The 15,459-nt window shown below is 28.6% G+C and overlaps 1 protein-coding gene across 1 annotated transcript in view; it reads left to right on the top strand.

Annotated features, from left to right (window-relative positions):
• LOC111642279 (leucine-rich PPR motif-containing protein, mitochondrial-like) overlaps nt 1-10,872 on the top strand; it is a 64,491-nt gene extending 53,619 nt beyond the window's left edge. The window contains exons 21-25 of the mRNA XM_023388608.1: nt 2,319-2,443; nt 5,720-5,826; nt 5,895-5,963; nt 6,030-6,120; nt 10,640-10,872. Coding sequence (XP_023244376.1) covers nt 2,319-2,443; nt 5,720-5,826; nt 5,895-5,963; nt 6,030-6,120; nt 10,640-10,872 — 625 coding nt within the window. The remainder of the gene's footprint in view (nt 1-2,318; nt 2,444-5,719; nt 5,827-5,894; nt 5,964-6,029; nt 6,121-10,639) is intronic.
• Nucleotides 10,873-15,459: the final 4,587 nt, after the last annotated feature.

Genomic DNA, 15,459 nt, shown 5'->3' on the forward strand with positions numbered 1-15,459 from the left:
ATCAGGGCTGTGGAGTCGCGTAAAAATCTACCGACTCCGACTAGGGGCAGACTTGTTACCGAAAGAGACCCGGAAATTCTGATGTCGTCACGTGACCTCAGAATAAAATATTCAATAAATAGAGTTGTAATAAAGATAGAGCATAGAAACTTTTTATTCCAAAGCTAAAAGACTTCTCTAAGTAATATATAAATATGTATTCGATAATTTTTACTTTTCCGGCTGTTATATATAACAGAGGAAAGTGTAGCGCTCGGTCAAAAAAATGACCCCTCCCAAATTTTTACATTTTTGGATTCGGGACACCTTGAAATTTCGAGATATGCAAAAGATTTGAGGTTTTTTCTATATGTGTGGATATTAGACTGTGTGTGGGGGAGCATGATTTCGTTCACCCTGTTTGAAGCCTAATAATTTCTGTGGTCATAGTGGTCAGAATCGGAGTCAGATGGTTTAACACAGGAGTTAGTTATTTAAGTCAAAGTGGTTGAACTAAATCATTCTAACATCTTAAGCGAGAACATCTTAACAGGTTTTACTGTACTATTATAAAATGGCAAAAAAGCTTACTTTCAGGTAAAGATGAGTTTTATTTTATTTTTTTAAATTTTGAATGCTAATAATGAGTAAAATATTCATTAAGAGATATGACACATGACCACTTATGTGTCTTCACCCTGTCGACCTTTAATTAAGAACCAAAATTTAATAGTATTAATACCCCTTTATACGCAAGCTACAGTGCCACATTTCGTTTCTTAAACTTTACCCATTCTGAGATATTGTTTAATATCTCAGAACAGAAAGGAAAGAAATTAAACAAATTAGACACCAACACACACGCGCGCATGAATTTTTCCCCTTTATTGACTTTTTTGAGAGGTTCGGGAGGTCTCCAAACATGTAGATTTGCAAAAAAAAAAACTTGGAGGGTCAAATTTGACATGATTCCAATACTTTTCTGTTTTATATACATAACAAGTTTGGAAGTAAAAAGGAGTCGGAGTCGGTGGATTTTTTGATGACTCCAACTCCGGCTAAAACATCAAAACTCCACGACTCCAACTCCACAGCCCTGGTTATAATAAAAGATTTGGTTTCAATTTTAGTTAAGTTCTATAGAACAATAAAAAGATGGAAAATTTGATTTCATGTTTTTTTTTTTTTTTTTTTTATAAAGTACAGGTATACCTCGCCTTACGTCGGTAATTGGTTCCAGGAAAACGACGTAAGTCGAATTTACCTGTCTCCGAATCTACTTATCACTAGGAAAGCATTTTAAATAATATTTGGTTAATAAAAATCTATTTTAAGCTTACAAACAAATAAATTTTAGTTTTTAATATAGTACAAAAAAAGAATCTAAATTTACGAATGCGTGTACTGTAAATACAGTACATACTTGTATATATTTTAATATGATTTTATGTGCTTTAAACGTTTATCTAGTGATATTACGACTTCAATATTTGTGGCGGACAGACGTAAAGTCGAATAAAATGACTTAAACTTGATTTTTATTTTTCCATATACTTTTTTAACAAGCGACGTATAATCGGGAACGACGTAACTCGAAATTGACGTAAGTCGAGGTATGCCTGTATTTAGCTAATTAGTTTAAAAAGTCATATTATTAAATAAATACAAAATATCTGTATAAAATAATCATCAAAAAATACAAATTGACAACTTTTTAAATATTAAATACATTCATAGAAATATTCAAAAATAAGACTTACCTTCCAGAATATGAACTAAAGAAATACTACGATAGAAAAAGGTACATTGAATTATGTATTATTCTGCATTTTACTGTACATGTGGATTTTGCCTATGTAATGTTTCATTACATAGGCAAGATCCACATGTAGAGTAAAATGCAGAATATAAATTCACAACCATTAAAAAATTATAAACCTTTGCCATCAAAAAATGATTAAGACAGGATTATTAAAATGCATTAAGATTAACATTTGTCTGGTTTTGTTAAATGCAGTAAAAATGACCAATTTATTTTTAATGACTAAATTTTATCCCATTATGAAAAGATTTTCCCCTTTTATATGTACAGTATCTTTTTAACTTAATTACAGTATTAACCCCATCAAATGATTAATCTCAAATAGCATCATCATAATCAATAATCATTATTGAAATTATTTTTTGTAATAGTGTAAATTATTATATTAATATTTGTTTTCAAAATTGTATTTTTTCAACTATCTAACTGAATACAAGTGAATTGCCAACTTATAGTTCTCATATTTAATATTAAAATAATTAATGAAATAATATTTAAAGGAATTCTTTTTCTGCAGTGATAACTTGAATGGGGCTTTTGAGGAATTTAAAAGATGTGCTGAGAAATATAAACATACACCTTTCAAGAATGAAATCTGTAAAAAGTTGATTGACTTAGAAGATTCTGAAAAATTGCAGACAGGTTTGTAGTTGCTATGTATTCAAATATTTAAAAGTATTTATCAGGACAACTTTAGACAAAATCATCTATTCTTTATTTAATAATTATAATTGACTTCATAATTTTCTTGTAATTTTAATATGGATATTTATCTTATATCCTTGAAGTAATTTGCAAATCAATGCAATAATGTTAATTGTGATATTTAACAAACTTATTTCCTAAAATCCGTTCTCATAAGGAAAATAAACATTTATAGATTTTTAATGTTTTGATTTGAGCTTTTTGGTTCAATGTTTAAGTGTTTGTCTTTGACTGGTTATAACTAATTTAAATTAATAATGGAGTTATCACCACAAAGCTTTTCATTTATGTCTTATTTGGTACAGAAAAATTTTGACAGTAATTGCAAAATCTTTACAAGTTTTTGTTTTTTACAAGTTGTCTTAGGGATGTTTTAGCCCTTTGAGGTTTTACTGTGTATATAAAGATAATTTGAAAATATTTGCATGATTATCATTTTATTTCATTTTATTACACTGTAAAATTATTATAAAACTCTGTGTGTAACTGTCATAGACTACAGTTGACCCCCCCCTATAATGCAGCAGATACTTTCCACTTTATAAAAATTTCACATTGTAGGAATCCTTAAATACATGAGCCAATCACAGCCCAGCACATGTGCAGTTTACAGACTAAGGCTGTTTGAAAGGTTTTCTTCCATAAAATTAATAGATTTTAGACTAATTTGACTCAACATTTCCAAAATATGTATAATTTTTTGGGAATAATTCATATAAACTATGCTATAAACAAAAAATTGTAGGATTACTTATCAAGTGTGCACCGTTTGACGACACCATTGCTTAAGCTTGTTTTCGTCATGGAGCAGCGCACCAAACAGCAGGCGCTTTTTCTGTGAAAAATTCGTTGAACTTTAGAGACATTAATAGAAATAATTTTTATGACTGTTGAATAAGAAATGTTTTTTTCACAAGAAATTTATAAAATTACAGTACTGTATTAGACTTACAGTACCTAATTTATATACTGTACAGATGATAGTAAACTCAACTTACTCGCCTAAACTCTCCGTAGTGTGTAAGTAGTTTGGCTGCTCATCCACTATTGGTCCAGATTCTACCAATCCTGTTGTGACATGAGTTGGCGATGACATTTTACTGCATTTTATGAGTCCTTTTTAGTGCCTTTATATGAATATGGTCGCAATTTTTTCGCCACAATATACAAATCCGCATTATATGAACCTGTGTTATAGGGGGGTTGACTGTATTTGCTATCTTAAAGAATTTGTGTTTAATATAAATATAGTTACTATTTTATCTTTTTTTTATTGATACTAATTTATCTTTTATATTAAAATTATTTGAATCTGTTAGAAGTTACATAAATATATGTAGGTCATACTAAAAATCATGAACAACAATTTTTTTATAAATTACATTCTATTAATTATGAAAAACTAAGAATATTGTTATAATCTACAGACTATAGACAGCTATAGATTATCTATAGCACCATGAGTGAATTTTGACATCACTAGCTTCTATCACATGACCATAGACAGCCAATACAAAATGGCTGCAACTGATGTTTCGTTTCACCAGTGTGCGTAATTGAATTTCTCGTTAAAGAGGGAATCTCAGCTGCAGAAATTTACCAGAAACTTCGGAGTGCATATGGAAATGTTTGCATGGGCACCAGCAATGTTAGGAGATGGATTAAACATTTTAAAGATAGAAACACAAGCATTGAAGATCAACCTCTTGGCCATCATCTGTGGACTGCCTCTAACAAATGCAGCAAAGAAAGAGTGAATAAGATCATTAAGAACTCTGGATTATGTAACTCTGGAAGATATTGCAGCAAATCTTGGAATATGCCAGAGTGCTGTTCAGGAGATGATCAAGAGTTTAGGCTATTGGAAAGTGTGCACCTGCTGGGTTTCATGTTTATTGACTCGTGACAACAAAATTCAGAGAAAACCATCGCTCAAGAACTTCTTAAGAGATATGGAAATGAAGGGGATGATTGGGCTGTAATTTGAAAAAATTGTAGACCTATAAATTCCCACTGAAGGTGTTAAATAGATTACCAGAACAACTCTATTGTTAAAGTACAGTCCACATCAAATTATGATGTACACGGTACATCATAATTTGAGGTGGAGAACATAAGTTTTAAATTAAATTTAAAAATATGATAAAAAATTGCAGCATGGCATTGTGATGATGTCAAAATAAATAAGTGCTCATTTTTTTATGAGTATTGTGATGGATGATGAGAGCTGGTTTCACCATTATGAATCTAAAACAAAATGGCAGAGTATGGAAGAAAAAAGGCAGACACATTTCCATCAGTTGGAAAAGTTATGGGCTTCATTTTCTAGGATGCAGATGGAGTGATTCTGATGGAATTTCTTGAACCTGGGAAAGCTTTTTGGTGCTTTGGTGCTTTTTTTGGTACTATGAAAGAAAACATGAGAGGCCAACACTATGAAACAGTGGACATCAAAAAAGCAGTGCATCAGTTTTTTCACAGTGCTGAAATGAAGTTCTAGTATAAGGGAATTCTGCTGTAGAATAGAAATTTTCAGAAAAGAATTAAAAAATACGATTTGGCTTATATAATTTAAAAAATTATTTTGAAAGCTTAAAATTCTAAAAATATAGAAAAGATGGTTATTTGAATATCGAAATACCAAATACTAGAAATTTGACCAAAAATCTGAGTTATAATTAATTAATATATAGTAAANAAAGAATTAAAAAATACGATTTGGCTTATATAATTTAAAAAATTATTTTGAAAGCTTAAAATTCTAAAAATATAGAAAAGATGGTTATTTGAATATCGAAATACCAAATACTAGAAATTTGACCAAAAATCTGAGTTATAATTAATTAATATATAGTAAATAATCATGCTGTTAATGTATATTTGGATAATGGTGATTTACATACTGGTAATGCTTTTACTTTAGTCAAAAGTTATTGGTTTCAGTTCAAACATAGTCATTTTTATAGGTATTTTAATTAAATTCCTTGGAAATTACTAATTATTACTACTACAGACAGACATATTCATCTCTATAATACAAATTATTTTTTTATTAAATAACTTCATTATTCCAATTTTATTCCAGAGATTTTTGGCAAAATTATTATTAAATTAAAAAAAAAAAACAAACATATAGATTCAGAGAAGTTCTTTGGACTATATGGATTTATTAACTACATGGAGAATTAACTAATTCTATATAACTAATTCTAGTGGTGGATCTAAATACTTCCATACATGGAGAATTGAATACACTGTTTGACCTTATATGCATTTTTATTGAAGCGGGAAGGATTCAACAGGCTCGTAAGATTGTTGAAGTAAGTGTATTTACTTTATAAATAATGCCCATAGTTATTCACTTATTACAGAAATAATTTTTTTTAAGACACCAGGTATAAGAGCACATCATAAGAAGATAAAGTCAATTTGTGAAAGATTTGTGCAACTTGATATGGTAATTTAATTTTACTATTTTTAAAACTTTTAAACTACAAAAAAATTTATAATACTGTAATTTCAGGTTAATGAACTAGAACAATTTATTAAACTGACTAAAGATATCTTTGATATCAACAGAGATAATATGTATTATTATTTAATTCGTGCTTATGGTAAGTGTGTAAGTTTTTATGAAGGTATTTACTATATTTATATTACTTGGCCTTTAACTAATTTGTTCATTTATTTTTAAACAAGAATAGACTCATGTAATAATGGTTAGGGCGGTTTAACGTACATTGTTCTTAGGATGTGTATATTACAGATATGTATTAGTCCATTGAAATAGTTAAGTTTTTCATAGAAACAGATGTCTCCAGATTATTATTGACTGTTGTATGATATTTAATATCACTACAATTTTAAATTATATAAATTTATTCATTCTGTTAGACTAAATATAAAAAAACTAATGATGATTAAATAAATATAACTTGATGATAAACAATGTAAGTGTAGTTACAACAAAAAAAAAATCATTACAGTAGTTAAGAGACTTACTGATTACTAAAATTTTTATTACTAATTATTTTTGTCAAAGTATAAGTATCATAAAATAGAGGTACTCACTATAATTTGATTCAATTTTAATGAAATGTAGCCATAATGTTTATATATGATTGAGATTGTGAAGAGAGCTTGTAATTAGAAATGAAATTGGAAAAATTCCATTAAACAAAATTTTAAATGATATACATTTAAATTGTAATTGTGTTCAACATTAAAATGATCAAAGTTAAAATGATTAAAGCTGATCACAAAATAAATTTTTTGTTATCATAATAAGATTCCTATTTTGCAAGTTTCCAGAATATTATTAATATTAAGCCTCTTAATGACTTTTGCAAATAAAAAATAGTATATTTTTATATATTAACATTATATCAACTTCATTTCATTAATATAAGACCAATTTTAATAGTTGGATATAAGATAATTTAACTCTTGTCAAATTACCTTACAGCCTGAAAATAATCCAGCAGATTGTTTGGTTTATATTTTTATATCTTATCATTTTAATGGTTTAACATTGTTAATTGAAGATGAGAAATAATGATGTGTACTAATTTATCTTTTATATTAAAATTATTTGAATCTGTTAGAAGTTACATAAATATATGTATGTCATACTAAAAATCATGAACAACAATTTTTTTATAAATTACATTCTATTAATTATGAAAAACTAAGAATATTGTTATAATCTACAGACTATAGACAGCTATAGATTATCTATAGCACCATGAGTGAATTTTGACATCACTAGCTTCTATCACATGACCATAGACAGCCAATACAAAATGGCTGCAACTGATGTTTCGTTTCACCAGTGTGCGTAATTGAATTTCTCGTTAAAGAGGGAATCTCAGCTGCAGAAATTTACCAGAAACTTCGGAGTGCATATGGAAATGTTTGCATGGGCACCAGCAATGTTAGGAGATGGATTAAACATTTTAAAGATAGAAACACAAGCATTGAAGATCAACCTCTTGGCCATCATCTGTGGACTGCCTCTAACAAATGCAGCAAAGAAAGAGTGAATAAGATCATTAAGAACTCTGGATTATGTAACTCTGGAAGATATTGCAGCAAATCTTGGAATATGCCAGAGTGCTGTTCAGGAGATGATCAAGAGTTTAGGCTATTGGAAAGTGTGCACCTGCTGGGTTTCATGTTTATTGACTCGTGACAACAAAATTCAGAGAAAACCATCGCTCAAGAACTTCTTAAGAGATATGGAAATGAAGGGGATGATTGGGCTGTAATTTGAAAAAATTGTAGACCTATAAATTCCCACTGAAGGTGTTAAATAGATTACCAGAACAACTCTATTGTTAAAGTACAGTCCACATCAAATTATGATGTACACGGTACATCATAATTTGAGGTGGAGAACATAAGTTTTAAATTAAATTTAAAAATATGATAAAAAATTGCAGCATGGCATTGTGATGATGTCAAAATAAATAAGTGCTCATTTTTTTATGAGTATTGTGATGGATGATGAGAGCTGGTTTCACCATTATGAATCTAAAACAAAATGGCAGAGTATGGAAGAAAAAAGGCAGACACATTTCCATCAGTTGGAAAAGTTATGGGCTTCATTTTCTAGGATGCAGATGGAGTGATTCTGATGGAATTTCTTGAACCTGGGAAAGCTTTTTGGTGCTTTGGTGCTTTTTTTGGTACTATGAAAGAAAACATGAGAGGCCAACACTATGAAACAGTGGACATCAAAAAAGCAGTGCATCAGTTTTTTCACAGTGCTGAAATGAAGTTCTAGTATAAGGGAATTCTGCTGTAGAATAGAAATTTTCAGAAAAGAATTAAAAAATACGATTTGGCTTATATAATTTAAAAAATTATTTTGAAAGCTTAAAATTCTAAAAATATAGAAAAGATGGTTATTTGAATATCGAAATACCAAATACTAGAAATTTGACCAAAAATCTGAGTTATAATTAATTAATATATAGTAAATAATCATGCTGTTAATGTATATTTGGATAATGGTGATTTACATACTGGTAATGCTTTTACTTTAGTCAAAAGTTATTGGTTTCAGTTCAAACATAGTCATTTTTATAGGTATTTTAATTAAATTCCTTGGAAATTACTAATTATTACTACTACAGACAGACATATTCATCTCTATAATACAAATTATTTTTTTATTAAATAACTTCATTATTCCAATTTTATTCCAGAGATTTTTGGCAAAATTATTATTAAATTAAAAAAAAAAAACAAACATATAGATTCAGAGAAGTTCTTTGGACTATATGGATTTATTAACTACATGGAGAATTAACTAATTCTATATAACTAATTCTAGTGGTGGATCTAAATACTTCCATACATGGAGAATTGAATACACTGTTTGACCTTATATGCATTTTTATTGAAGCGGGAAGGATTCAACAGGCTCGTAAGATTGTTGAAGTAAGTGTATTTACTTTATAAATAATGCCCATAGTTATTCACTTATTACAGAAATAATTTTTTTTAAGACACCAGGTATAAGAGCACATCATAAGAAGATAAAGTCAATTTGTGAAAGATTTGTGCAACTTGATATGGTAATTTAATTTTACTATTTTTAAAACTTTTAAACTACAAAAAAATTTATAATACTGTAATTTCAGGTTAATGAACTAGAACAATTTATTAAACTGACTAAAGATATCTTTGATATCAACAGAGATAATATGTATTATTATTTAATTCGTGCTTATGGTAAGTGTGTAAGTTTTTATGAAGGTATTTACTATATTTATATTACTTGGCCTTTAACTAATTTGTTCATTTATTTTTAAACAAGAATAGACTCATGTAATAATGGTTAGGGCGGTTTAACGTACATTGTTCTTAGGATGTGTATATTACAGATATGTATTAGTCCATTGAAATAGTTAAGTTTTTCATAGAAACAGATGTCTCCAGATTATTATTGACTGTTGTATGATATTTAATATCACTACAATTTTAAATTATATAAATTTATTCATTCTGTTAGACTAAATATAAAAAAACTAATGATGATTAAATAAATATAACTTGATGATAAACAATGTAAGTGTAGTTACAACAAAAAAAAAATCATTACAGTAGTTAAGAGACTTACTGATTACTAAAATTTTTATTACTAATTATTTTTGTCAAAGTATAAGTATCATAAAATAGAGGTACTCACTATAATTTGATTCAATTTTAATGAAATGTAGCCATAATGTTTATATATGATTGAGATTGTGAAGAGAGCTTGTAATTAGAAATGAAATTGGAAAAATTCCATTAAACAAAATTTTAAATGATATACATTTAAATTGTAATTGTGTTCAACATTAAAATGATCAAAGTTAAAATGATTAAAGCTGATCACAAAATAAATTTTTTGTTATCATAATAAGATTCCTATTTTGCAAGTTTCCAGAATATTATTAATATTAAGCCTCTTAATGACTTTTGCAAATAAAAAATAGTATATTTTTATATATTAACATTATATCAACTTCATTTCATTAATATAAGACCAATTTTAATAGTTGGATATAAGATAATTTAACTCTTGTCAAATTACCTTACAGCCTGAAAATAATCCAGCAGATTGTTTGGTTTATATTTTTATATCTTATCATTTTAATGGTTTAACATTGTTAATTGAAGATGAGAAATAATGATGTGTTGATTTTTATGAGGAATAATTTTAGATTTAAAATCAAGAACTAAGTAGTCTGCAAATTGGCAATCTAAACACTACTAATTTTCAGTCTACTGTTTTATTATTTTTATTTCTGTTTAGTGTTCTTCAAATATTAGGAAAGTTTAACAAATGTTGGATAATGTTAATTAAAATTTTGTCAAAATTATGATAAGAAATAAAGTACAATATAAATATTCTCAGAAAAGATTGTGATGTGTTAATATTATTTCTTTAATCAAAACTTAAATTGTAAAATTTCATTACTGATTATATTGCTTTTATTACTGCATTCTATTATTAAGTCACTAAACTAAAAATTTGTTTTTATAGCATACATCATATAATAACTTTATTCATTCAAGACAAAAAGATATATTTTTTATTCCAAAAAATTTAATTTAATGTTCAATGTTGAATTTTCCATTTAGCAAAAGAAAATAATGTACAAAAAGCCTTGGGTGTTTGGACAGCAATGCAAGAAGAAGATATACAACCTAGTGTTCAGACACTGTCATTTTTAGGAGAATATTTAAAGAAAAATAATGAACCCATTCCATTTGCAATACCTACAAATGTCAGCAGTGGTGACGAGACAAATGCATTACTTGAGAGTATTCAGGCAGAAGATGCTGATCAAGCATTGGAAATTAAAAGAAAGTAAATATTTTCATATTGTATAATACAATAATATAAAGTAATGTAATTATTGTTATATGAAAGTTTATATTTATAATAGCAACATTTCTTGTTTGTGTGTTAAGAATAACATTTAATGATACATATTTGAAGAATTATTATTATTTTTTTTTATTTTAGAAATTCTAATATAGTATTAAATGTCTATATTTTTTATTTTTTTTTTGGTTAACTTATAATATCAATTCCAGATTATTGATTATATATATCAGCTATTTTCTGGGCTATTATTTATAGTTTATAATTTGTTCTAGAAGTAACAAGTTGGTATTCTGGTATTGTTCATAATATTACAATATCCTTACTTTCTTTTTAGTTACTAATAGTTTTTGTTTTCAATCCTTGTAATGTTGTTCTCTTTTACTATTATACATTTGTTATAATTTATACCATCTGCAATTCTCAAGAAAATTCACATTTTCCATTCAAAAATTCCTTAATCTTTTTATATTTTCATCATAAATGATGATATAATCTAAATAAATAAATAGTCTGTGCCAAGTAGAATGAATAAGTAGTCTTCCACAAAATCTTCATTGCTGTTAGATTAAAATAAACAGATATGGAGGAGGATGCATTCTTGTAGACTTTTTTACATTCATGTAAAACAACTTTGTATTTTACAATCACAATCTCTCTGACAGAGTTCATTTTTAATAGAAAGATTAGAATCAAATTGTCAGAATTGAGAAAAAAACACATGCTATAAAGTTCAGAAGCAAGCTAAGGAGAACATTGAGAAGGCTAATATTGGGTTGTTCGGAAAGTAAGTTCGTTTTTTTTTCTGTGGAAAAAAACGCAATATTCTTAGGATAAATAAATATTTTATTGAATTATATGTTGACCATTTTGGTCAAATATCTGTTGTCATCATTTCTGGTAGTAGCATGATTTCACATTCATAAAAGTTTTGATCGTTGCTTACAAAAAAACCAATCCAAGTGATTTTTGACATTGTCATTTCAAGTAAATGTCTTACAGTTAAAAAAAAATTGTACAGACCGGAACAAGTAATAATCTGAGTGTGCTTGATCTGGCGAATACGGTTGGTGTGATAGCACGTCCCATCTAAGTTATAACAGTTTCTGACAAGTTACCAAACTTGTGTGAAATTTGATATTATTATGATAAAACACTACAGCTGTTTTTTTTTTTTTTTATCAATTCTGGCTGGCTTTTTTTGTTTGATGATGATATGCAATTTGTTTACTCGAATGCAGTACACTTTCGAATCAATTGTTAAATTGTCTGGTAAAAGCTCTAAAAAAAATTTCCTTAATATCCCACCAAATAGAGCATTTCTCTTTAAGAACTCGTGGAATTCATATATCAAGCTTTGAAACGAAACCAATTTGTTTCAAGTACTCAACAGTTCAATTAGTTTCAAGTACTCAACAGTTCAACAGTTCAATTAGTTCAATTTTACATAAACATAAACAGTTCAATTTTACAAATTTAATCTCTTAGTGATTTCACGTGTTGTTATTCTGCAGTTTGCTTCAATCGGTACTTTTATTTTGTTTTCATTGGCTTCAGTTGGCCATCCATAACGTAGTGCATCTTCAATACTGAAATTGCGAGAATGAAATTTTGTAAACCAGTTTTGGCACTGTCGTTCTGTCAACACATCTCCACCATACACGTCACATGATTTTTTTCTTGCTTGAACGGCATTTTTATTTTTTGGTAATAAAAAAGCAAAATATGCCAAAGATGCTGCTTTGGATCTTCCATATTTGATGGGACACAAAAAATAAACAATTGCACAAAATCAAACAAAATTTTTTACAAATAAGCCATAAAATGCTAGCTGTCAAAATATGTAATGATAATACGGTTCAGAACGAAAATGGCAGGAAAAATACCACTAATCCGTCTAGTGGTAAAAAAAACTCACTTATTTTCCGAACAACCCAATAGATATAATGCAGAATGTGGGAGCAACAGATGTGAAATAAATTCTAAGTAAATATGGGAGATTTTGTGGTAATAAAACAGCTATATCTAAATAAACTTGGATCTAACTTTGGGTCTACAGTTTATAGTCATAAAATTCAGGGTAGTTACTAACACTAAAACACTCGGACAGCAGAATTATAAACAAAAAAATTGTAAATAAGTTTCTAAAAACTCAGAATGTAAAAACCTCATATACTTTTAAAATTTATATTGTAAGAATACAAATAATAAAGAAATATTGAAGTCTTTCTTGTCATCCATTTCATTATCACAGACTCTGCCAATGTGGATCATATCTGTGCTAATATTATAAAGAGGTAATGTTTGTAAGTTTGTTTGCAGCAGGTAATCTCCGAAACTACTCATCTGATTTCAAAAATTCTTTCACCAATATTTAGAATGGAACCTTGGGGTGGACATAGGCTGTATATTATTCCGTTAAACATTCATATAAATTAAAATATATAATCTAGGTTAAGGCTTTTACGTCAAGAGATGGCACTATGAGTACAACGTCCTAAGTTTGCTTTTCTGTGAGGCATTATGCTTTTCTGTGAAAATGAACTAAAGCAGATCATCTTCTATCTATCTATATAAATAAAAATGTAATGTTCCTTTGTTCCTACCGATTCCTTTGAAATTTTGACACAACGTTGCATTCGAATATGCACGTGTTTTTATATAATATACATGTCGAAATTCCCCCCAGGGGAGATGGATAGGATTAAGTCTTACCGTAAAGTACTCTGCTTCTATTTATACTATTTCAGATGCGGTTTTATGCGTTTTTGATTGTGTTTTAATCGGGTACATCAAGAAAATGTACACTAAGGGATTTTTCGAAAAATTCCCCCCCTCCACAGGGAAGTGTTATACATTTATAATAGATACATTTTGAGCCACAACAATGTGTGGCAGGATCTGCTAGTCTACTATATAAAACTGAAAAACTGGGCTTTGTCATGGTATGCCAAAAACAGCCACTAGGGGCACCCCTAGCTATAATTTAAATTAACAATATAAATTATTATATATACATTTTATATTGTTACAGTATAGTTTAGTATATTATTATTTTTATTTGTAATAGGAATTCATTATTATTATTTTTATCTATCTACTATTTAAAACTGAAAAAATGGCCAATCTCTGTCGGCATATCAAGTGCCAGCAAAGCATAGTGGCAAACCTAGGAATTGTCAGAGTCTGAGCTTGACTCTTTTTGATGGTATTCAGCATGCATGCTGCTTTGCTGTTTTATTTTAAAAATAATTTGATATAGTGATGCTTGTCATGGTACATGACAATGATAGTTATGCTTTTTTGTTTCATTATTATGTTTTGAACTGGAGACGAGATATTATGGTACAGGTGCTCCTCACTTTACAACTTTGCAGGTCAAAACTCGACTGGTCGTTGAGCAGATAAGTTGTAAAGTGAGGAGCACCTGTACCATAATATCTCGTCTCCAGTTCAAAACATAATAATGAAACAAAAAAGCATAACTATCATTGTCATGTACCATGACAAGCATCACTATATCAAATTATTTTTAAAATAAAACAGCAAAGCAGCATGCATGCTGAATACCATCAAAAAGAGTCAAGCTCAGACTCTGACAATTCCTAGGTTTGCCACTATGCTTTGCTGGCACTTGATATGCCGACAGAGATTGGCCATTTTTTCAGTTTTAAATAGTAGATAGATAAAAATAATAATAATGAATTCCTATTACAAATAAAAATAATAATATACTAAACTATACTGTAACAATATAAAATGTATATATAATATAAAATGTATATATTTTGTAAAATGTATATATTTTGTATAAAATGTAACAATATAAAATGTATATATTTGGGGAATCCCCTTTCTCAGCTTGAGTATCAGTTGGTGGTGAATGGTGGGTGACATGTGCACTGAGCATACTATAATAGGCTTCCTATGCACTTTTTCAGTCAGTTTCATTCTGACAAGCAGTCACTGTGTAATCTTGTTTTTTTCACATATTTGTAACCCCAAAATAATACAGATGTTGATGAAAAGAAAAAGGAACTTGAATTATTAATCCAAATACTGAACATTTTAATAAAGTTGAACATGGGATGAGTGAATTTTTAAAGCGCTGTAGAGAAATTTATCAAGAAAAAAAGATTACAAAGCAAACCACACTTATGAGTTTCTTTTTGACTGTTACATCCAGGATCTCCCCATTGAAATTACAACTTCTATTTCGTCGTCGTCATCTCTCTTACCTAGACCCTCTACAGCTTCAGATAACCAAATAAACAAATGATAAAAAGACATGCTTACGTACATATTATGGATAAATTTGAAGTTTGTTGCATAATTTGTATAATTTTACCAGGGATGCACAACCTTTTCTGAAGAAGGGCCAAATTAGGATTAAGTTTACTGACTGGGGGCCGGACCTCCAAGTGATTAATGCGATGGCTGAGATTGGATGCTGGCGGCAATCTTCTTGATGTCTAGCGTAATGGCAGATGTTGAAACAACCAGCAGATTTTCCAAATTCTCGTTGGTTAACCTGTTCCGTGTTTTGCACTTGTTTAAATTCATAAGCGAAAAC

Source organism: Centruroides sculpturatus, unplaced genomic scaffold (assembly GCF_000671375.1).
Source record: "Centruroides sculpturatus isolate CEXI.00-Female unplaced genomic scaffold, Cexi_2.0 scaffold1674, whole genome shotgun sequence".
Lineage (NCBI taxonomy): Eukaryota > Metazoa > Arthropoda > Arachnida > Scorpiones > Buthidae > Centruroides > Centruroides sculpturatus.